Source organism: Myotis daubentonii, chromosome 6, assembly GCF_963259705.1.
Source record: "Myotis daubentonii chromosome 6, mMyoDau2.1, whole genome shotgun sequence".
NCBI lineage: Eukaryota > Metazoa > Chordata > Mammalia > Chiroptera > Vespertilionidae > Myotis > Myotis daubentonii.
The window spans coordinates 10,742,744-10,767,875 of NC_081845.1; the positions used below are offsets into that span (position 1 = coordinate 10,742,744).

At 42.2% G+C, this 25,132-nt stretch overlaps 1 protein-coding gene across 2 annotated transcripts in view; it reads right to left on the bottom strand.

Annotated features, from left to right (window-relative positions):
* The window catches only part of UST (uronyl 2-sulfotransferase), a 264,853-nt gene that overhangs the window by 90,799 nt on the left and 148,922 nt on the right, over positions 1-25,132 (bottom strand). For both annotated transcript variants that reach the window (XM_059700100.1, XM_059700101.1), the window contains exons 3-5: positions 22,954-23,109; positions 11,730-11,809; positions 2,493-2,646 (exon numbers count right to left, since the gene is read on the bottom strand). In XM_059700100.1, the coding sequence (XP_059556083.1) occupies positions 2,493-2,646; positions 11,730-11,809; positions 22,954-23,109 (390 nt within the window). The remainder of the gene's footprint in view (positions 1-2,492; positions 2,647-11,729; positions 11,810-22,953; positions 23,110-25,132) is intronic.

Sequence of the window (25,132 nt, forward strand, 5' to 3'; positions counted from 1 at the left end):
TAAATAGAGTGCTACTGAGGTCTCCATTATTTCAGCACCTCATCTGGGTACCAGGGACCCTACCTTGTCCTCAAAGAGCTGATAGACTGTTGGGAGGAGAGGAGAGAAGTTAAGACACTCTATCACCCCCCCCCACCCCCCCCCCCACCACCAAAAAAAAAAAAAAGACAGAGCCAGCACAGAGCCTTGGGGGGAGGCACAGAAGACCATCTGGACCTCCATATGCAGTGGTATAGGTTGTGCACTGCCCAACTCAAGGTCACCATCACATAAATCACATTTACTCTGGAGCCCCCTGGAAACTCTGAGTGTGGGAGCCTGTGAGACTCTCAGGACAAGCATCTGGGTGTCAGCGACATGTAGGTCTAGAGAAGTAGGGAGTAGTCCTGACTCCTAGATAGAAAGGGGAACTGCTGAGAGTGATGGAATGATGCATTTCCTGCTGTGAGAAGGGCTCAGCTCTCCAGTGGAGTTTCAGGAGAAGGAGTCACTGATTAAAGTGTGTTCCATTTGGGGTCATTCATGTTACTTCCCAACCCACTTACAGTAACCACAGTGACTCCCAAGGTCTTATATGATCTGTTGTCTCCAACTCTCACCTCTCTCAATTCACCACCTGCCACTTCCCTCTCCCTACCCCTCCCTCACTCTATACCAGCCATACTGCTCTCCCATACTGATCTTTGAATGAGCTATACATGTCATGTGCCTACTGCAGGCCTTTGCCCCAGCTGCCCCCTCCACCTGGAGCTATACTCTTCCGGCTGACCAGTATCCAACTTCATCTCTCATTCAGACAGTTGCTCAAACTACACATCCTCCGTGACTTCCCTGACCACCTCATTAACAGCCTCTCCCCACCCCCTAGGCATTCTGGATCTCCGGACAGTCCCTCTACTTGCTCATTTTTCCAAATCACCTTTCATCTTCTGGTAGACTGTGGATTTACTTCCTACCTACTTTAATGCTTGAAGAGCAGGATTCATCAGACTCGTTTCCATGTCTTTGGTTTTCCAGCATCTTCTGCTATAACTTGGTTCTAATTTTCTGAGTATGGCTATTGAGTCAGAAACCTGGAAATATATTTTGATTCAGTGGACTATGATCTGTACGTTTAGAAGATGATGTAAATGCTAATTGAGATCCAGTAGAAACAGAGGATCTGAGTCAACATTATTCCTCAGCCAGCGGTTCTGTACTCTGAATACACACTCATCATGAATAGAAAATATATAGCCATATTCATAACATGCAGTTTAAAGGAAAAGATTAGGGTTTTTGCCATCAAAACTAAAAACCACTTTTAAAATATGCCATCGAACTATTCCATTGAAGTATTGGGTAGTTGAGCAAATATTGAGTAGTGAGGGAAAGGCCTTGGTTTCTCCTCTTGCTCATCCAAAAACTATGTGCAGCACTGGGTAAGACTCCACATCATCCAAAAGTGCTCCCATCCTCCAAACACGTCCTTTATTACATTTTAAAAAATTAAGTGAGAAAACAGAAGTTTTCACATTGTACCAGAACTGTGACTAATGCTACTACTTTCTTTAGCTACCAAGATACTGCCACAGCCCCCTCAGCAGGGAGTGCAGGCTCAGTGCTCGTTTCCAGCAGTGGAGATAGATGTGCGCTGATCCCTCCATAACTTTCTCCTCTCTCTTTGTTTGTGCTGACAGCCCAGCATGGGTCTGCGTGACCCCAAAGGGCTCTCTCACCCACAGAGACCAGGATTTCAGCCTCCTTAACATCAGGCTTTCAGCTACTCAGTAAGCTTTTGTCAATTTAGGTCACAAATAAGTGAGAAATGTCCCTTTTAATTCTGGAAAGGAAGATACAGAAGTCTTCCCTCTATTTTTGTTTCCAACGCAGCATCCTGGAAATAATGACTGAGGTCAAAACCCACATTTCTCTGGAGCTGAGCATCCTGAAACACAGTGCAGAAAAGGCATGCCATTTGTGCAGAGGTGGCCTGATTTTGTTGTGCTGTGGAGCAAAGAACCCTGGCCTTCAAGTCAAGAGGACCCAGCGACCGTCAGTTACAGCTGTGCCCCTTATGGGGGGGGGGGGGGGCGCCAACTTGGGCAAGTCCCACATCTTCTTGGAACATCAGAGTCCTCGCCTGAAAGCACCCCTCCCTCCTAGGATTGCCATGGGAACTGAATGGGATGAGGTCTGAGAACATGGTTCGCGACCCTCAGAGAGCGATGCCCACAGGGAAAGATCATTTCCGCTCTGGGACTAAATTCTAGCGCTAACATCAAGCCGAGGACAGCAAGACTGGAAAGTCATTGGAAAGAGTTCATTATGATCTGGGTCATCCAGAACAGTTTTTCACTGGCAAAAACGTCCTCCCCAAGGAAGACCCCTCGCCACATAGGCTCTGTGGAGGTGCCATGGGGATGCCATGGGCAGGCAGGGAGAGCTACCCAGCCCCAGGAGCTGCTCCCAGGGCAAGGGGGCAACCACCTCTTGGCCGCAACAGGACTCACCAGGTAGCGCTCCTCCTGCCGCATGCTGGGCGTGCGGATCATGTGATTCTGCTCCCCTCTCCAGTCTCCAAATCGACGGAAGAAGTAGTTAGACAGAAACCGGTTGACGGGGTCTCTGATGATGTTGATGTAGACAGGCTGGTCTCCTCCAAACCTAACAAGCACACGAACACAGAGCAGGTTACAACCCATCACTTCTGGAGGGAAAGGAACCGCTGAGACAGACACCGTCTCCCTCTAGGTCAGCGGTTCTCAACCTGTGGGTCGCGACCCCTTTGGCTATCGAACGACCCTTTCACAGGGGTCGCCTAAGACCATCCTGCATATCAGATATTTACATGATGATTCATAACAGTAGCAACATGACAGTTATGAAGTAGCAACGGAAATAATTTTATGGTTGGGTCACAATATGAGGAACTGCATTTAAAGGGCCAGCAGGTTGAGAACCACTGCTCTAGGTTAACATGCTATCATCAGACCGTGTGCTAAGATACCAGTGAACAATGCAATCAGCAAGCAGTTTCCCGACAGGCATTTTATCATTGTGCAGAAAGAGCCTGTCTGGGGACCTGTGGGGAGACTACTGGGACTGTTCATAAAAATGACCTCATTTGTCAACTCTGTTACTAGGTTGTAGGTCTGAGGAGCGGACCAGGCTGTACTGGAGTTTGCATTCCCAAGGTCAGGCGCAGACCCACAGGCACCTGGCTAGGCCTCAGTGAGTGTTTGAACTGACTGCTGCGTTCCGATCATCTTGCAGGTCAACAGGACATAGCCTACATTCTAATTTAGATGGCCTCAGGTGAGGTGCTCTGCCGAATGTGGATCAGGGAGTCAACATTTCTTATACGTTCACCATTTACCTTATGAATACTTTATTTGTCCGACTCACTGCAGCCTCACAACATCACAATAGAGTAGGAACCATAATTATCCCTGCCTTCATTTGGGGAAACTGAGGCAGGGAGCGGGTGAGTCACTGGGCCAGGATATGAACCTGGGTGGTCTGGCTCCAGACTCTGTATTCCAAACCATGGACAGAGAATGCTGGAATTGGTACATGTACATGGGAGGAATCTCAGGTACACAACAAAAATCAGCATCGTTATCCTCAAGTGACGGCAAAGGTTTGTAGATAAAAATACAGCAAATATATAGGCGTTCCTTTTAAATTCCTCCCACAAAGGAACTGAATTAGACAAATGATTTGACTGCTGGCCCAAGAGCTAGGCCTTCCCAAGACAAAATGACGAGGTTGGCTAAATTTTTCGTAAGGTCCCTCTCTTTTCTCTTTGAATGGCCTGCAAGCCGTGATATAAGCAGCCTAGACAGAACACTCCAGGCTCTGGACAGCGGTCTTGCCCTGGGGACCTCCTGAGGGACCCATAGGCGTCTCTCGCCCTGTGACCCTGTGACCTTCTGATGAGGATGCCTAGACACTCCGTCAGGGGTCAGAAAGAGCTCCAAGAACACAAACTGATGTAACCTGCTCCCACCTCTACCCAGTTGGCAGACTCTTTGCCTTTCAAAACCAGCCCAGAATCCCAGTCACATCCTTCAGCAATTAACTGTGTCCCAGTTCCATCTTATCTTCTGCCTCCAAGCCCTGCTTCTAGCACACTGTGTGTACATCTGCCTCTCCCGTCAGACGGTGGACCTCCTGGAGCCAGGAACGATGTCACTGAGTACAGTACATGGCACATAGTAGGTGCTCAACCATGAAGAAATGAATGCCTGCATGCAGGCTTCTAAGTTTGCATGTCACTACCAACATCACAGGGCTCAGTTGTAGGAGGAAAGCGGACACACAGCACCAATCCTGTTTGCGTATTTATTCGTACAATGTTGTCCTCAGCTTCTCTGCATCTTTCAAGAAAATCTTCAGAGACAAGAATATAAACAAAGATAAAGAAATGACTCCCATGGTGGAATCTCAGGCACCAGAACATGGGAATGGTATTCAGGAACCTTGAATACAGCATATTGGAAAACTTGCTGCTCATGAGTAAGGTGAGCTGTGCCAACAGGAAATCTGTCAGTCCCCTTATGTGCACAAGATAACGTTCATGCTACCTGAACAATAACTAACTAGTCCCAGAAGTCAGCTGTGCCAATCACCAGCTAACCATCATCACCCTAGAGATGCATCTTCCTCTTCTAAATGAAATCGTGTTTATATCTATGATAAATAGCAGCTAAAGTAATAATTCTAGGGCTTAGGAAGACAAAGCATGAACATTAGATGTGAATGCAACTAAGCCCTCGAAATTGTATCATGCTTTAAAACCTCAACTGTACTTCTATGTCATGTGAAGAATGACTAATTAGCAGACGTGTCCAGTCATGGAACTCAATCCCAGCTTCCCACTATGAGATGGTCCTTGGTCTGTCCACAGCCAATGTCTCTTGAAAGCTACAGATGTGAGGATTGACAAGGCTTTGAGCATGGGTGACTTGCTCCTGTTTGCATGTTGTAACCCAATGCAAGAATTCCAGGGGAACTGTCCAAAACAGAAGTTGTAGGCAGTCCAAGAATTTATTGTCAAGTATCAGATAATATAATAGCCTCTCTCTTGCGATTTCTGCAAGAGAGGTGTCTGATATATACCCTCCTTCCCAGAAAATGACAGTGATAATAGTTTCAGCCTGCCAATTCTCATCCTTTTTCCAGGACACATGGCTCCCTCCCAAACTGCCGAAATCAGAAGGGGCATGTCGGTAATACAAAAGAGGCCAGGGAGAGAAAGAAATGTCTCACCCTCATTCCATTCTCTCTCAGGGTCAGTTTTGCCTCTCAGTAATTTTAAAATTCTGGTCAGAAATCCTGGTCACCCTTAAAGTGTCTCTGAGTCACTGAACCTACTGCCTGCTGCTGATTCCATTCTAGAGGAAGATGCTGTGTACGCCCCGCCCCCACTTCCCACCGCCCTATTGTTCAATCCCCCGAGAGAAGATTCCACAGCCTCCCTGCAAAGTCCATCCTATAGGCCCACCCCACAGTCGAGGAGTCTTTGTTACACGCACCCCAGATTCCTAATCTTCCTTTTGTGGGAACTTCCTTTTGCTTGATCCAGTCCACACAAAGGATTAGCTTCTCTTCCTGGGCTTTTACAACTTTTAGACTTTTCAGCTTCAATTTTAATTCCTTTAATGTGTGTGTGTGTGTGTGTGTGTGTGTGTGTAAAATTCCTTTAGTGTTTGCTCTAATTTGGTCTTTATTGAGCTGTAAAATACTGTGGTGACCACAGCTCATGACAGGGTTGTGTGAACAGGAGAGAGTAGAATCAGGCCATAATTCTGTTTTTCACTTAACAACACACCCTCTTGTCCCTTGGTCGCCACAACAATGACTGCATATTTGAAGTTCTCTTTTAAGTTATCCTAAAATAGCAGGGATTTCCCATTTCTTTGGCATTTATTTGTATATAGGTCATATTCACCAACCCTTTAATCACTTTTGTGGGTCTCCTTCTGGTCCTCTGCAAATTTATCATATTATTTCTGTTTTTCTTTTCTTGATGAGAACACAAAGATCCAAAGCAGCATATAATTCTCTAGGAATAATAACTGCATGGTTCTCATTTTTTTCATGCATTTTTAAATATCTCATTGTGAACATTTTCTTCCCCCTCTGCTACCGCAATCGACCACCTTCTTGGCAACATTCGTCACCTTTTTGATGAGCTACACAAAGCACCTGGGTAAGAATTTTAGGGACACTTTTACCGACACACATCTCTAGAAGGTTCTGATGATCCCAAGCAGAAACTCTGTGCCCATTAAACAATAAGTCTCTTCCCCCCCTACTCCTAGGCCCTGGTTACCACCATTCCACCCAAAGTCTATCTTCTTTGTAACTTCTGGCCTGAAAGTTGAAGTTACCCTTGTCCTGTTACCTACAATAAAAGATGAAAATACTGAGGCTGGCAGTCCACAGCTTTGATCTTTGTAATGAGGGACAAGACACTCTGAAGTGAGAGAAAAGCCCTCCTGGGAAAGCAGATGATTGGGGGCAGATGAGGAGCTGCCTGGGGTGTGGGGCCAGTAGCGGTGGTTATTGAATGGTCCTTTGCTAGAAGCTAAGGCCAGTAATGGGCCACTCATGGGGTAGGAAGTCCACTCTCCATCCTCACAATCCTAATAAGTGGACACTTGGTCTTAGCTGCCCCGTATAGGGCCTCCCATCACAAAACACAATCAGAAGAGACTCAGCCACTCTGCTCCCTGGCTAGGGAACATTTATTTAGTAGGAAGTGGAGACAAACAGGGTGAAATGGGGGCAGTTGAGCCACTGGAGTTGGGGTTCTTGCTCAGAGAGGAAGATGGCTTGATAAGACAGAACATAAACAGATGACCAGGAGTAAGGTCCTTCCCACACACAGGGAAGTGAGCTCAGGGCAAGTCCAGGTTATGCTAACCCTCAGGTAGCCACAGGGTACACTCACTCAGAGTGAGAAGGGAAGAGTGAGGAAGAGACGGCCATTTTAGGAAGATCAGTTCCGCTGTGTTGAAATGGGATAAACTGAGAGAAATCTCTCATTTTCAAATCAAACTTCTGGGCTCTGCTGAAGTAGGTAAAAAAAGTGGTCACTACCTTTGTCTTCAACATTTGAGGCCTGGTGATCACTACAAAAGAGAGCTGCAGGGCACAGCATTTAAAAGGATCACTTTGCTAATGAGAGTAAAAACAAAGTCAACGTTTAGAAATAAGATGTGGAAACCCGACTGCGTTATAGAAGTAACTTAGCAAGATCAGATTTGTTTTGTTAAATAATGCCATCAGAGGGCAGACTTTGTTCACGTCAGTAATAAGACTTCCCTTGAAGGAAAGAGACAGAGTGTCCAAAAGGCCTCCCCTTGCACAGTGCACCCTGCCAGCTTCTCTAGTGATTGATTTCGTTTTAAATGTTTTGCTTTTGTAAGTTAATGTTGGTATTGGAGCCATCATCTGAGACAAAAGATGAAACAGAAATGGAAACAAAGCATGGTGAGAAAGGAAGGACATAAGAAAGCTTCAGAGAGGTGGTAGTTTGAAATTATTTAACATATTGATATCGCCTGTTATTCACTCAGACTATTCTGATAGTACTGAGCTCTGACACAGAACTTCACAACGTTGTCCTTGCAGGACCCAAGTTGGGGGATGAGGGGAATTGTGAATTGAAAAAAGAATTACTGCCTCCCCCGCTCCCCCCCCCCCAAAGTTTAGGAAACAAACAAACCAAAAGTAGGGGAAGGAGGAAGACAAATTGAGTTGCCTGTCACATTTTTTCCAGCGTGTCCATCTAAGACAAACTTAAAGCCATGCTATTGATGTTGGGAAGTTAAACCTTTTCAAATATTACAGTTCTTGAAGTTACTTCAATAACTGGGGACAGACACATGAAACCATAGTATGCGGATATTAAAACTCCTCCTTAACCATCATGGGAAAGAGTTGTATCTCTTAGACCAAGGTGATTTGGACTCAATTCCCCAGCTAGTATGGGTGGAAAACACTTGGCCGTGTGTGAGAGAGCACTGCCGCGGGAGACTCCCCCAGTCCATACCAAAGGCTGAAGTTTCTGCGTGCGTGTGTTCATCTCTCCTCTGGCAGGAAAGCTTCCCCAGCGTAACCACAAAAACACTAGACCGGCCCGATACTGTTGTTTTCCATGGTTGAATTAATAAGACTGGATATGGTGAAATGGTTCCTTCTAGCTCTAAAGCAAGGACAAAGGAGGGATACAGAAGGGTACCTAGATGATAAATAAATGAAATAAGTCAGCTATGGAATAGCCAGAAGCTCACAGGATAACATTTCTCGGCGTGTCTAAACTTCAAGGTAACAATGACCCATTAATGGGGGTGGGGGGTGCAGAGAATTAAGGAGCAATTCATTTTGCTATAATGCCATACCCTTCAGAAGTTCAGGAAAATATGGTGCAAAAGAATGTGTGAGGAGAGAGGCCAGACTTTGATTCTTACATTCTGCTCACCAGCAAGTACCTTGTGACACGTTAAGAATGTAAGGAAGATTAGAAATAAAACATCAACAAAGAATATTGGGTTGCAATATCGATTCTTCTCTTAATAACCTCATTATCTTGAAACAAGCCAGCCACATGCCTGTCAGCAATGATCAGGGCAGGTTTATTAGGAGCGGTCAATTATCTCTACGCCTTACAATTCAAAATATAAAACGCACTTTAAAAAGACATGGAAGCCCTCTTAACAAGCCCCAACTTCATTGTTTCTCTCTAATTGTATATTTTGGGGTGCTTTTTTTTTGTATGCCCACACTTTGCCCATTTATACCTGAGACATTTTCCTGAAATAAATCTATTCCCTTGAAAAAGAAAAAGGTGATTTTTAACTTCCCATGTTCTGTGAGTAGAACATCGTCTTGTAAAGAATGAAAGTTCAATTTGTCATTCTACCTGTTTCCAGAGGTCTTGCGCCTAAGGCCCTGGCCCTGTGCATGTGGCTGGGAAGAGGGGTGAGGCTGCTCCCGCAGTTAGCATGAGCTTATTAAAGGAGCAGAGCTGGTCAGCTCCTGCCTTTGCCTGCTTACAGCCTGGGCTGCCATGCACTGAAGTTCCCATTCTCTGGGTGCTCTCCATCCCTCTGTTTGTCCTGCTTTTGCTCATGCTGGTTCCTGGGCCGCCAATGTCTTCCCCTTCAATCTGTCCAAAGCTGGCCCACCCCTCACATCCCAGCAGCAATGGCTCCTGCTCGCAATGCCCTCCAGTCTTGCTTTTCAGGGGGAGGGTCCTGCCTCCCACTTCCTCTGGAGGAGACCCTGTGATTTTTCTCCTCCAGTTCATCACACTCTGTTGCCACTTCTTCATTTATGGGAGAAGAGTTTACAGTTACCTGAAGGCAAGGACCATGTTTCTCGTTCCCTGCAGACGCCCCAGTCCTAGGGCAGTGTACAGGGGACCGGGGGTCCTCAATAAACATGTGTTTAATTGAACAAAATGGAATGGAGGAGTCACCAGCAGGAGCAGGGCCCCGCCCTCAAAGCATTAGATAGAGACACCAGGAGGCTACCCACAGCAGGAGCCAACCCACGGCCAGACTCCTGCTGAGATGCCTTTCAAAGCCACTTTGACTACATAGAATGTTTTTCTTTCCAGAGAACCTGAAAGGCTTTCCTTCATGTGCTTAGGGAATCCCTATAAGGTGGTAGTGGCAGGAACTGCCCTACTTTACAGATAGAAAAACAGAGACCCCCCAAGAGGTTAAACTGCTCGCCCAGAATCATGGTCAGTGAGAAGGTCTAACACCCAGACCAGCACTGTCTGCTGCAGATGTGGGGTCTTCTAAAGGTATTTATCTTTTTTTTCTTTCTTTCTGAATTAAATTAATCAAGATTAAACTCTTGAACAGGTTTTCGATATTAGGGGCCAGGATATAATACAGTCATCGCCCTGGGCCCAGCTCTGCTGCTCCAATTAAGATATGGGCTTTGGCTTGTCATTAGAGTTTTCACTGTCCTGAGCTCATTATTAAGACTTGCTGCATTGCAATTTGTTTTGGTTGTAAAGATTTGACCCTGAAGCAACAGTGAAATGAATCAAGTTGGAGGGCATCCGGGGTGACGCAGAAGGAAGCTCATGAGAAGAGTAAGGGTCAGAGGGGCCGAACGTACAAGTCATAAAAGGCAATGCCTGAAATAGCTAACAAGTCCCCCTTATCTAATTATGTTGAATTATATGTTCTTGGCGGACTGGAAGTGAGAGGCAGGGCACAGACTCAAGACAATCCAGTAGCAAGCAACTTTATAAATGTGGTTGGGGACCAGCTCTCCTGGTGCATGGCCCTGGGCCACTGAGGATAATGTGCAGGTGTCCTATTCACCTCTTCTCTGTCCCAGGAACCTTGGTTAGCAAGCAGGCTGGAAACCTCAGGGGAAGCTTGCTTTCAAAGATAAGGCAGCAAACTCCTCTTTGCTGCTTAATAACTTGCTTTGCTGAATCTCATTCTCTTTACACTTAATTTGCACTGGGCCTGGGGCAAGGCAGGGAAGTCCTTTGAAGGCTAAAACCTTCTTCCACCCCCTTAGGTTGATAGGCATCCTGTGGCCGGCAGAGCTGGGAACACTCAGGGCCTCCCTGGGTGCCTGGCCCTCAGGGACCAATAGGCCAGCACAAGCCAGTAGGACAATCCATTGCTTTCTATGGACTTGTGAGGTGCTAGTATCCCTATGGGAATAACAGTGAGTTGGTTGATGAGGGAGGCCCAGTGTCCCAGGCTGGTCAGTGGATCTGTCTCTGGACCTAGTGCTAGGCCAGGGGTATAGCTGTGAGCTCAGGCATGGGCCAGCGAGAGGAGAGGAAGAATCTGAGGACTTCCCATTCACAGCAAAACCCAGTGACCAGGGAACCCATGCAAATGAATCCCTGAGTAAGAGAATGCCCAGAACTCACAATTAACAACTTCACAAATCAAGGGTCTAAAAACTTAAATTTGAAAATTTTACATTATTATCAGAAAGTCCCTGCAGCCTAAGAAAAAACAGATTCCTAAAATACCCCGTCAGCATCAAACATGCAAGGCGTAGACTAGTCAGGTGAGTATTAAACAGGCAGGCACTTCACCACTAGGTCATTTCCAGAGTCCTGTGTGGGTTCAAGTTGTACAAAAATGTGCAATGAAATATTTCTGTTAAAATACTTGTGTCTTGCCCTAGTTGGTTTGCCTCAGTAAATAGAGCATCAGCCTTTGGGCTGAAGGGTCCCGGGTTCGATTCTAGTCAAGGGCACATGCACAGGTTGCGGGCTCGATCTCCAGTAGGGGGCATGCAGGAGGCAGCCGATCAATAATTCTCTTTCATCATTGATGTTTCTAGCTCTCTCTCCTTCTCCCTTCCTCTGAAATCAATAAAAATATTTCTTAAAAAATAAAATAAAATACCCATGTCTTACTTCCCAAGTTATTTCTTTTAGTACAAAATCTGATTTTATTTTTTTTTAAAAAGGAGCTATCAGGTAAAATGGCTTTTCATTAAAAATAATTTCAACTTTTCATAAGATTTGAGATTAGTATTCTAGAAAGAAATGAAGCTTTTGTCCAAATATTTCAAATTTTTGACCCCTTCACAGAAAAAATAACAGGATTAAAAAAGGCTTTTCAAAGGCGATTACACCACCTTGGAAATGAAGGGAGATTTTTAAGTAATTGTTTGTTAGAAGGAGTCTAAGTCCTGAAAATAAATGGAAAAGAAAACCATTAAACGGGAAAATATCTTACCTTGAGAAGTTGAGGAAATGAACATGTCGAGTAAATAAATAGGGCTGTTCGGCAGTACTTATATTTTTAATCAGTTCCATCTATTAAAAAAAGTACAAAATTAGCATATATAGGATCTAATTTTCCAAGCCATATTAAGCTAAAGGTTATCTCCCCAACTTCTTTCATCCTCCCTTACTACCTCCTGGACCAGAGCCAAACAGCTGTGTTTTGTGCAACATTTATGAACTTGACTTATGGCTTCTTACTGAATAAAACAGTGCTGTCCAGATTTATAGTCCTGTATTTAATTTAGTTGATTGCTACCATGAAAACAATGTGACATAATAATTAATTTTAACTGGAGAAGTCAGTGTATTGCTGTTCAAAAATGCAAATAAGAAAAATGCCTTTAATTCCTTCCATTACACTCACACCAAGACAAGAGGTTAATCATTATGTTATATTTCTGTAAGGATATTACTGGGAGATGCAGAAATATTTGAAAATCATTTTGCAGAATTTAAAAGTGGGAGTAAAATGAGACAATGCATCATTGTTTTTTCTCTCTGAGTATAAACATTTACAGTAAAGCCAATATTTCATAGGAAGCACACAAAACCCCCCCAACATCTTGGGTTCTGGTGGGTGGTCATCTGAATTATTTATTTACCATTATCGGCAAGGCAAGACGTAGTTTATATTCATATAAACTAACATTTATGGTCTTCTGGAACATGTCACGATACAGAAAACATTCAGTAAAATCTCTTAGAAATTCCAAGCATTCTTATGACTCCCTGGCTTCTTAAATTCTACTTTCCTTAGATTTCCTAATTGGCTCCATCAAAACTGACACACTGTGGAATTTTTAAGAGGCACATTGAAAATGGCTACTCTGGAAGTACATCACAAGTCCAGCATTTCATATTTTATGAATTAGTTCAAGTTGAAAACTGGAAAGAAAAACGGGCATTCACATGGTAAGCGCGGCAGCAGCAACAACAATAAAACCAGAGCTTGGAACTCCACGTGTCTCAAGCAGGAGAGAGAGCCTGGTCTTGCCTTGGTGCCTCCTGTCTAGTGTACAGTGACACACATACAACGCTCAGTAAATATCTGTTAAATAAATTAACTCCAACTAGTACATGCTTTATAGATGCTACACTCTGATGCCAACGTCTGATCCTTTTATTAGATATTCATACTCACAATGGTTGTTTGAAGATATGAAATTGAATTTTAAAGTAAATGACTTGCCATTTCAAAACCCTGTGCTTTTGTTTGTCAGTGGCAGACACGGGTAAATAATGATCTGTCTAGGCTTGGGCATAAAAGGAAATTGAAATCTGGCTCTTTACTGTTTACCCTCTCACCCTCCCGCCCCCCTCCATATGCCCTTGGTACTTGTTTTTGGTAATAAAACTTCTTGCTTAGTCACATTGCAGATTTTAATTTTTGATGGATCAACCAATAGAATTATTGATTTAGAAGCACAACCAAATGTCCCTGAGGATGTCTGCTTAGAAGCATAACTCTTTACTGTGTGTATGTTTAATACAAACACCACTTAATGCCTTAATCTCTAGACTATTTTTATTCAGGTATTTCTCTGCACACACAAAAGCAATATGAGAAATCCCTCTAGTATTAACAAGAAGACTGGAAAAACAGGTCATAAGAAAAACCAATTCTTTCATATATTCAACATTATATTATATTCTCTAAACACATGTCAACGTGTTATACTTAATGGAAGAACAGTATGTGGTTAGATTCTGAGAACTGTGTCACAATAGTCATAAAGCTGTCTAGTTCACAAGGAAAAATTGATTAGCAGTGACAATGCATAACTCTTTCTAGACATATCTTCAAACATAGCATAAAGGTATGAATGTTCATGTTTATTGCCTTAGTACAGTGAAGTGAGAGCTCAATTCAGCTCTCATACATTCTGTCACTGCTTAGCAAATTATAAAGCTTCTTAGGAAGTTCCACAAGCACAGGTTTAGGGCATAATGTTCAAGGTGTCATTTGATTGTTTAAACAAATAATAAGACTCTCCCCATTTCTAGTGATAAGTGATGGTCTCCTGAACCCCTGCTGCCTATCACCTGAGTTACCCCTCTTGGTCCTCCCACCATTGTTCTTGCCTGAGTCCTATCTGCGTGGGGGGCATCATGGGTGGCAATGCACTACCTAACATCATCACAGAAGCTACCTGTCCTTCTTTTCCTTGGCTCATTTACTGATTCCACTGCATACATTCATTCATTCAGTATTTATTGGGCAATTCCTAGGCCCTGGAGATGAAAACATGTAAATAAGGTCAGTGGGAAGACATTTAAAGACAAGACAGTGGAATGCATCCTAATGGTGTCCCTAAACCTACCATGACACAAGCCGCACTCTTGGTCCTCACCCATCTTTACTCCTTATAGCTTATTTCATCTCTGAAGAGTCTGTTTCTGGTCAATGGTATTCTCTATATGCTCACATTTGATCTGGGTCTTTCCTGAATTTCCACATTCAATCCCTTGCTGAGTTACATTGATTTTACCTTTGCTATCTGACTCTCAAGACAACACTCCTTTGGCCAGACAAACTAGACCCCTCCTTAATCTTTCCTTACACATGTCCGAGCTTGACCATAGGCACAAGCTTCCTCTTCTGGAACATTCTTCCTCTTCTCTTTGCATGTCCAAATCCTAACTGCTCTTTACATTAAACTAAAATGACCACCTCCATCAAGTATACTTTCTGGATCTCTCATTCAACATCCATTGAGTTTCATCTCTCTGTCAGGCAATGTACTGCTTGGGGCCGTGGCTATAGAGATAAAATATTTTGTTCTTGTTCTCAGGAAGCTCAGATATGTGGACCAGGTGGACTATCAGGCAGGTAGCATCACATGATAACCACCATGGGTAGAAGGCACAGAGATGAGGCACCTATCCCTACCTGAAGGTGGAGAGGTAATATTTCCCTAATGAGGTGTTTCTGAGTGGTTTGCAAGGACCCACAGGAGTTAGCAAGTGAAGAAAGGGACCCCTGGCATTGCAGACAGAGTGAACAGCAGAAGCAAAGGACAAATGATAGGGATACTAAAACTACCAGGACTTCTATGTGCCAGAAGTCAGGCATGGGATCAGTAAGGCAGCAGATAAGACTAGAGAGGGAGGGAGGAGCCAGGTAATTGAGGGCCCTACAGATCACATGAGGGATCTTGACTTTTATCCAATGGGGTATCCACAGCTAGAAAGGATTTTCTTTTTTCTTCCAGATCTGAGGTCAAGGTGGAGAATGTGAAGAACAAAGGTAAGGTTAAGAGAAAGAAAGCTTAGTTAGGAAGACCAGGTGGGCAATAATCCCAACAGGAGATGATGAGGTCATGAACCAAGACAGCACTTCTTATTGTGGTCTTCAGAGCAGCAGCATTGGCATCAAGTGGAAACTTATTAAAACTGCACATTCTCAAGCCCTACCCCAGACCTACTGAATTAGAAGGAACTCTGGGGTTTGGGCCCATCGATATGTGTTTTCACAAGCCCTCCAGGAGATTCTAAGGCATAAAAGTTTGAGAACCACTGAACGAGGTCAATGGAAGTGAAGATGGATGAAGAGGTTTAGGGATATTAAGGAGGAAGGATCTGCTGAGCTTTGCATACAGCTGATGGCCGAAGGGAAGGAGAACCAGTGGTCGAAGAGCTTCCTTCTCAGAGTCCTGGCTTGGATCTGAACATGGTGCCCATTTGAGGAGATGGGAAAGGCTGCAGGAGAAACAAACCCGGCTGCAGAAGTGAGGGGGAAGGGGTTTGGTTTTAAACATCTTTGGCTAGAAATGGCATTGCCTTCCTTGACTTCCCACGGCACTTTGAGGATTTCCCAAGATATGAACTTTTTTCTGTTTTTCTATCGTTGAGTTTGTGTGCTAGCTTTGAACCAAGTTGTAAGCTCCCTAAGGGCTGTAGTCAGGCCTGATGTATTCCCCCCAGAAAACCAAGCCTAGGTATCAGCACAGAACATATACCCCTTAATTGTTTATGCAATAAAGATGCTCCCATTAGAAAAAATATTTTTGGAGTCAAGAGATGTACAGTTCACTGAAGACAGAATTATCACTCAGGCCTTGAGTTTGGCCTTTCTTGGACAAACCTGTGCATCCATTACCCCAGTGGGGCTACAAGTGTTACTATTACAGCATCTAGGACACAACAGCAAACTACCATTTCCTGGGCTGCACACTGTATCTAGAAGCTACTGTACCTAGAAGCTCTTTATACATATGCTGTCATTTTATTCTCAAATGACTCCACAAGTTAAGCATTGTTATCCGCATTTACAGATTAAGAAACTGAGGCACAGAAGGGCTACCTAGATGGTGTACGGTCTTGTTGCTAGAAAAAAGTGGAGCAGGATTCAAATTCAAGTCTGTCTGACACCAAAAGTCCTGTTCTTTATCACTGATGTGCAATTTACTCACTGTTCCCACTGTTACTTGATTCATACATAACCTCTTAAAATGGGAAGGAGGGACTGGTTAGCAAAATAAGTCTGGAGAATAAAGAGGATTTGTAGGAATAAAAATTTTCTACCTTGCATGTGATTTGCTGAAAATTAAAATGAAATTATAATAGGTGGGAAAACATTAATAATAAAAAATAAGAGAATTAATATTATCAGAGATATATTTTTAAAAGTTCTAGGTGGGAAACACTTTATCTTATAACAAGAGTAGGAATGAATTTAAAATGCTAACGAGAGAGAGAGAGAGAGAGAGAGAGAGAGATAACAGTGTAATGGGATGTGTCTAAAGGAAGTAGTGCATCTGGGAATGAGATAGAACTGAGGTTTTAACAAAAAGGTGAGAATCAAACAGAATTTATAATGCAGTGGATATGCCAGGAAGTAGTTTCTAATCTTTTGCTTTCAATCTAACTGGGAAGGTAGAGCAGAAAACCTTTACCTGCAGTTGTACAAACACAGCTAGTTGGTAGAAGACTTTGCTCCTGACTTCTTTAGGAAATAATGCCAGCCCTCATGGTAATGACCCTACTCGGGTCTGAATTCCTGTGTCCCTCGGGAACAACTAGATCTGGATGTCCTACAATTTTGCAAAACATCTTAAATGAAAGAAAAGACATGTTTTTAACACATCAAAGCCCAATAAGAAGTAGCTCAGAGGACAACTCGGTGGCCCTCTAACCTCAGAGGCCAGAAGGATGTCTGTAGGCTCAGGTTACCTTTCTCTCTACCTCCTGCTTAGAGAAGCCCTTCTGGGTCAGAGGCAGGATGGTCTTCCCACCTTCAGGGCTGCGCCGTCAGTGCAAGAAGCAATGCCTGCGTGGAGAAGATGTCCACCAGGGGGCGGAATGACATGAGCAAGGCAAAGAAGCAGGGTCTGAGTAGTAGAGAAAATCAATCTCCCCACAACAATTGCAAAGAGAGGGGATTTCTTTTTTTTTAAATTTTTCAGGCCTTGTTGCTTCTACTTTTTTTCCTTTGCTTTCAACCAAGTTTCCATTAACAGACTCAGCTTTTGTCTCTAGGATTTCAAGATAAGACCTTGTTTGCAGAGCTGCGTGAGCACATCTCTATGACCTGGAAATGGACTCCCTTAGTTTTTTTGGTTTGATTCCAAGGTTTAGTGGGAGCAGCTCTGATGCCTGTGGACACTGTCCCTCCTACTCTAAAGTCAGGAAACTCTGAGGGTCATTTGAAGGACACTTTTCCAAAAGGTCTCAAGTAAGGGTAAGGTTCCCGGGAGAAGCGTGCAGGCTCCTGAGGAGACAGCACTCAGTAAGACCTTGGGGACACGTGAGGTCTTCAGAGGTTTGAGGGATTCTCGGGTGAAAGAGGACTTCTTCTTGCTTCGTGGCAGATTCACTTTAATAAAAGGAAAACTTTCTAATAATTAGAACTTTCTATGCAATGCTTGCTTACCAGAATTGTGAATGGGGATCCCCTCATGAGTTTCTCCCCTCCCCCACAAAGATACCTAGGTTCCACCGTGAAGAGTCTAACTCAGTACTTTGTAGTAGGGCCTAGAAACCTACCTCCCAAGAGGATTTTGCGATCCATTGTGGTTAAGAATAATATTTTAATGGTTTCCCACTGCCCACTAAATACTGTTCTAGTTCCTCAGCCTAGCATTGAAAGTTCTCAGGATTCCGCTCAGCTTCACTTCCAAGCTTTCTTCTCCCACATTCTTCTTGAAGATCTGTTGCTTCCTATAAAATGGGGTTGTAATACTTTCCTAATTATGCTGCTTAAAGGATTAGAAATAAGATGCACACCTATCCGGTGTGCTCTCTGGGGCTCAATAGGCAGCGCTCACGGTAGGTGCCCAATGAATAGCCGTCAAAATGAAGGAAGAAACAACGAAGTGACCTGCTTCAAAATGAATGAGTGAACCTTTACCTTTCAAGGAAGACCGGCTGACCCTGCCTTGGGGAGGCCTGGGAGGAATCCCCGTGGTCTCTAGACCTTTTCCAAATCAACCATGGTTTCTGTAGGTGAGTTTTGTTTCTTAGAGTTGCATTGCTTTACAGCCACAGTGAGATTGAGAACTGGCAGGGAGGAGAGCAATGGGGAAGGGGAGTTTAAAACACTGTAAAGAAATTCTGTCTTTGACCAAGAGGCTAAAACAATCTAGAGCACACGAGGCGCATAGGTCCTCTGTGTCTTCCACCCTTTAAATATTTTTCAGCATTTTCATAGCTGCTTAAAAGAGTCCCAGGAGATATGATCTCCAGCTGTGGGGTGCACAGGAGAGCTTATAAAGAGTTCCCTGCCAACGGAGATGGGGAAGCACTATGTGAAAGCCAGTTAAACAAAGTTTTAATGGAAAGAATCCCCATTCTTTAAAATGTGAATAATCATTGTGAATCTCCTAGAGGGGGACAAAGGGCCAGCAATTCCCATATTTGTTTAATCATGGTAGTTTCTTTTATTTTTATTTTTCAGTGTCTTAGGGGACTAAGACTCCCAGAAACACTCTTAGGAAAATGTCATAGTTTTGACAGGGATTCTTAACCCCGCCGGCACTACAGAATCTCCTGTGGTACTTTACTATTATTTTTAAAAGACGTTTTCTGGGCTCCACCAGGAAACACTTCAGGGGAACGGCCATTGCAACTGTATGTTTCAAAGGCTTGGCTGGAGATTCTGCGGTGCAGCTAGAATGATAACCACTGCCTCAGAAGGGCTGTTGGGTTCAGGAGGGCCTAAGTTCAAGTGCAGGTGCCACAGGTAGTCATCCTGTCCTATCCTATCCTATCCTATTCCATTCTGAAAGTGACAATCTGATTGTTTCAGTTTTCTCATACCTGCGCACTGGTTTTAGGTCCAAAAGACTTAAGTAAAATAATGAAGTAAAACAATTACCATGGAGTAAATGCTGTTTCCAATTTTGTAATCCTAAGTAGCTTCAATATAAATAAGAGAGTAAAACTATTTTTTTCTTGATCTTTTGGGCTCCTATATCAACCCTTCTCCAACAAGAATGCAATAATTTTGAATTCCTATGTCTATGATATGCCTGCAACACGTTGACTTTCATTGTCCTGAGAACAATGTTCTAAAAAATAGCATCAGACCATTAACAAAAATGGTTATGAGTCCTTTGGAAATCACACCCCATGTCTTTCAAAGTGTATGCAATTCCATGAGATTATCTAAGCGAGCCCACGAAATCGAAACCTGGTTTTAGAGCGTAAATGAAATGATGTCACCATGGTTTGCATCAATGCCCTGAAAGTTCTGACATTTGGCCTTCAGCAGCTGTCCTTGCTTTTCTGTTGGGGCGGAGTTTTCTTAAATAGTAACTTCAAAGGTATTTCTATGTCTCTGTGGCAGATGTAATGGGATTTTTATAGGCATTCTAACATTTGGTGTCTGCATGCTCCCTTTCCTTTTTAGTAATCCCTTCAGTGTCTTATGTTATTAAATACTGTGTACATTTTTAAAATTTAGTGGAGAGAGACAGAGAGAGAGAAAGAGAGAGGGGGGGGAGGAGAAAGAGAGAGAGAGAGAGAGAGAGAGAGAGAGAGAGAGAGAGAGAGAGATATGACAGCTACCCTATAGTGAGAAATGTATGCATGGGCATGAATTTGACTCTGGCCAGAGTGGGGTGCCCATGTCTATGAATGAAATGGTATAGATAATTCAAGTCTCATAAGTGAATAGCATTCCAAAGTTCATTTGTAAGTCAGTAGTTTGGAACCTGGAACACATTTCCTCATAAAAATCAATGTTCTACATGGTGGATAGAGTCCTGGGCCAGCCCACAGGAGCCAGTCTATTCTGCACCTGAAGTAAAGTGTTATTAACTCCATAGAACAATGTTTCCATGGGAACACATTTTCAGAGTTCTACTGTTTAATGTTGAGAACCACTGACTTTAAAAATTTTAACTCCTCTCCTAAATCACTCCCCCAACCCTTTCCTTTAATAAATTATCAAGAAGAGGAGCTATTCATACCACAAATTAGTTCTTGAATATATTAGGTTAAAATAATATTTTTTCTCCGCTTGTTTTATGCACTTTGAAACTTTAGTAAAAGAATACATATAATAAGGAAAAGAGTTTCTTTAAACATTCTTAAGCTACTTCAAACTTGGTTTCTTGTCATGACATATCCTGGCTCCCTCTGCGTGTCACAGCCCGGTCAGCGAGCTGCACAGAGGCCACTGTCGCTATTGTTTGCTTTTACATCGAAATTGCTTATTTGTTTTTCCTACCATATCTTTACCTTTCCCTTGAGTTTTTAAAACTTGCCTTATAATTTAATAGGAATCTGGAGTAACTACGTAATGAAATATATTCTGGTTCATACTGACCACAGGAATCAGAAATGTTTAACTGCACTACATAGAGACTATGCTAAAAGTTGTATAAATATATCACAGAATCACAGGGCTGGAAAGAACCTTAAGAGATTGTCTAGTCTATTCGCTGGCTTCCAGACAAGCCAATCATTCCAAACAGATGAGAGCTTACTTCTATTTTAGAGGACAAAGATGACTTTGTCTTTAACCCTTCTCTAGAGGCAGCAATTTATACACCTTTATTCAATTACTGTTAAATTTTCATCTAAATCTTTCTCGTGACAGTTGCAACCGTATTTTACTTTCTTCAGACGGTTCCTCGTTGGAAACAAAGTAGGTTTGTTTATTTGTGAACATCACACAGTATATTTAAATGTTATATTTTGTGCTCTCTCTTCTAGGGCATACCCGAACATCTCAATGTCTAACATTTCAGTTACCTTGCTGTATTGTGTGCATCTCATCAGCAGTGGGAACTGAAATTGAGCTGCTCTGTTTTATGAGGCTTCTGAGAACTGGGCATACTTTCCACACATAGCAATATTTAGGTGTAATCTGATAGGCAGACTCAAGTACTCCAAGGAAAACCAAATTTCATAATTATAATAAAATTGCAACTACGTAGGCTATTAATGAACAGTCACTTTCTTTCAGGTAGTGAAAAGGACATGACCAGCCTCCTCATATTTGCTCTTCAATCAGAAAAGGAAATCTGAGAACATAGCCCTATTAAACTCATTAATAAAATGTGATATCCTTAAATGTCACCAAATATAATTTTTCTATTGACAGCCTACTATAGAAGCTTCAAGGGATAATCTCAAAATATTTATTGTTGATTGACTCTTTGGACTTGATACTCAGAGACTCTTTAGTGGAAGTTTTCAAAGGGGTGAACATATTGATCTCTATATTATGGGAGACACTAAATATATTGGCTTATCGCAAGTCCTGTTGGTTATGTTACTGTCTTAAAAACTGTCCCAATGTCCCCATGAAAAAAGAGAAATAAAGGCCATTGTAAATTCCCTTTCTTTGTGAGGCTTTGCCAGAAAGAAGTGGACATGGGTGGAAATTTCCATAATTGTGGCCTCAACCTGATAGTAAATCACGTGTTTTATTTATTCTCCAAACTTAGAAAATCATTGGGTGGTGTGATGGTTAATGTCATGTGTCAACTTGACTGGCCAAGGGAGGCCCAGATTACACAAAATTTCTGGGGGTGTCTGTGAGGCTGTTTCTGAATGAGATTAGCATTTGAATCCATGGACTTAGTAAAGGAGATTGTTCTCCCAATGTGGGTGTGCATCACCCAATCTCTTAAAGGCCTGAACAAAACAAAATGTGGAGAAAGGAGGAATTTGCCCCCTTTTCCCTGCCTCACTGTTTAAGCTGGAACATTTCATTTTATAACTTCGACTGGGACTTACAGCATCGGCTCCTCTGGTTTTCAGGCCTTTGAACTCCATTACACCAATGGCTTTGCTGTGTCTCCAGCTTACAGATGGCAGATCATGGGACTTCTCAGTCTCCATTATTGTGTGAGCCAATTCCTCATAATAAATCTCCTTTTATATCTATTTATTGATAATTGATAGATATCTCCATCCTACTGGTTCTGTTCTTTAGAAAACCCTGCCTTATACTGGTGGCTATTCATCCATCCTTAAGTACTGAAGGCACAGAAGCCAAATTTGTGAGATAAGCTAACAAACTTGACCCTGTAAAATGACCTTGAGAGCAGTAGGCCTAACTGTGCTATATCAGCAAAGTGCCCCAATAGAGACTATGGACTCTACTTTTGTATAAGCTTATAAAGTAGAATCCGTTTGCATAGCTTCCAGGCAGAATGTAGAGCAGACTTTCCCACCGGTATGTCCACTTGTATGACTCGGCTATATTGTGACAGAACTGTCCCTGGGAAATGGGATTTTGCTACCACTGAATATGCCAAATGCTGCTGTGGAAGTGCAAGATCCCCTGAGCTGATCATAACAGGAAGCTTTTGCCCCCATCAACCAGTCAGGTTCCTAGGATACTTGTGAGCAAATATAGAAGAAGAAATATTAAAATAAATCTTTCTTATTTTTGCCATCAGGATGTCAGCATTATTTACAGCTCAGTGGTGTAACGATCTGAGATTTATGCATTGCTACTTTTAGCTAAATAAACAATGATGAGTGGACACTGTCCTTTGGTCTAACAAAAGTATCCCTTCTCGGAAACTTCCTGGCTTAAAGACCACCACCAGAACACTTAACTTAAACTTCCTTCCACACGCTGACAAATATACAGTATGAAGTTGCAAATCTGGTATGCATCCGTCAGGGTTTGAAGGATGTCCTGTAAGGCACCTACTAATTACACCAATGAATTGAAGCAAAGTACAGTTTAACCGTGGCCAAAGACAACTTACTTGTTCATTTTTAGTAAGCCTGGTTTTGTTGTGAATGTCTGACGTGACCAAATTAAATCCGTGCTTCTCTGACAAGATTCTCAGAAGCAAGACCACAGTGCGACTCCCACACTTGCCAACTCTGTTGTACACCACCTGGCTGGGGAAGGGCAGCACCTGGGAAGGAATGAGAGAGCACATAGAGACTTTGGGGTTAAAATACTCAAGATTCTTCCCTCAACTTCAGGACAATTAATGTTTAATCAACCTACACGCAAAGGATCCGCATGAACTTAATGAGAGAACAGAAGTGATGAATTCGTATTTACCTTCACAGTGTAACTCGAAGGAAGGCTGGACTCATTGTCTTACTGTCTACACTGATACTAAAAACTGGTCAGATTTCATGCCACCTATAAGATTGCTCATGGAACCTTTTTTTCTTAGAAACAAAATATATAAATATGTGCTTTAATGATCACATTCTTTTGCAAGTTGTATTATGCTTTATTAAAACTTAATGTATAGAGTGCTGAAGGAAAAACATAGCAATTTTAAATTATGTAGACATAATTTACATATAATAAAATTCACTCTTTATAGTGGATAATTTAGTATATTCACCAAATTGTGAACCATCACTGCTATCTAACTCCAGAACACTTGGTCACCCCGAAAGAAACTCTATACCCATTAGCAGTCACTTTTCGTTTCCTCCACTACTTTGACCCCTTGAGAGCATTTATTTACTTTCTGTCTCTATGGTTTTGCCTCTATCATTTTGGCCGTCTCATTTAAATGGAATTATAAAATATGTGGCTTTTTGTGTCTGGCTTCTTTCATTGAGCATAATGTTTTCAAGGTTCATCAATGTTGTAGTATGAATCAGTAAGTACTTCATTCCTTCATATGGCTGAATAATATTACATTGTATTTTGTTTATATATTCATCAGTCAATGGACATTTGAATTGTTTCCACTTCTTGGCTAGTAGGAATAATGATGCTATAAACATTTGTGTGTAAGTTTTTATGTGGACATATGTTTTTGATTCACCTTGAACATATCCTAGGAGTGAAATTGCTGGATCATACTCTATGTTTAATTTTTTGAAGAACTGCCAAACTCTTTTTAATACAGCTGCACCATTTTATATTTCCACTAGCACCACATGAGACTTCCAATTTCTCCACATCCTTGCCACCACTTGGTATTGCCTGGTTTGTTCTTTAATGATAGCCATACTAATGGGTTTTAACTGGTATCTCACTGTCATTCTGATTTGCATTTCCCCGATGACCAATAATGGCTGGTATGTATATTTTTTATACACTTGTTGGCCATTTGTATATTTACTCTAGAGGAATGTCTATTCAAATTATTTCCCCATTTTAAAATTGAGATATTTATCCTTTTATTGTTGAGTTTTAAGAGTTCTATATTTAGTCTGAATTTACAAATATATGGTCTGCAAATATATTCTCTCATTTTATGGGTTGTCTTTCACTTTCTTGATATGGCCTTTGAAGCACAAAAATTTTTAATTTTGATGGAGTCCAATTTGGAGTGATTGGTTGCTTGTGCTTTTAATGTCCTATCTAAGAAACCATGGCCTAACTCAAGGTCACAAAGATATACACTTATATTTTCTCCTAAGAGTTTTATAGTTTTAGTGCTAACATTTAGGTCTTTGATTCATTTTGAGTTAATTTTATGTATGGTACGAGCTAGTGATCTAACTTCATATTTTGCATATGAATATCCTTTTGTTCCAGCACCATTTATTGAAAAGACTATTCTTTCTCCATTTAACTGTGAAATGAAAATCTGCTAACCAAAAATATATGGCTTTATTTCTGGACTCCCAATTCTATTCCATTGATCCTTATGCCAGTATCACAGTCTTGATTACTATTGCTTTGTTATAGGTTTAAAAATCAGGGCGATTGTGTCCCTCCAACTTTGTTCTTCTTTTTCAAGATTGTTTGGGCTATTCTGGACCCTTTGCATTTCCATATAAATTGTAGCATAAGATGGTCAATTTCTGCAAAAAAGGCAGTTGAGATTTTGATTGGAACGTAGTGTTGAATATGTGGATCCACTTGGTGACTATTACCATGTTAATAATATTAATCCATGACAGGATGTCTTTCCACTTATTTAGTTCTCCTTTGTTTCATTGATGTTTTGCAGTTTCCAG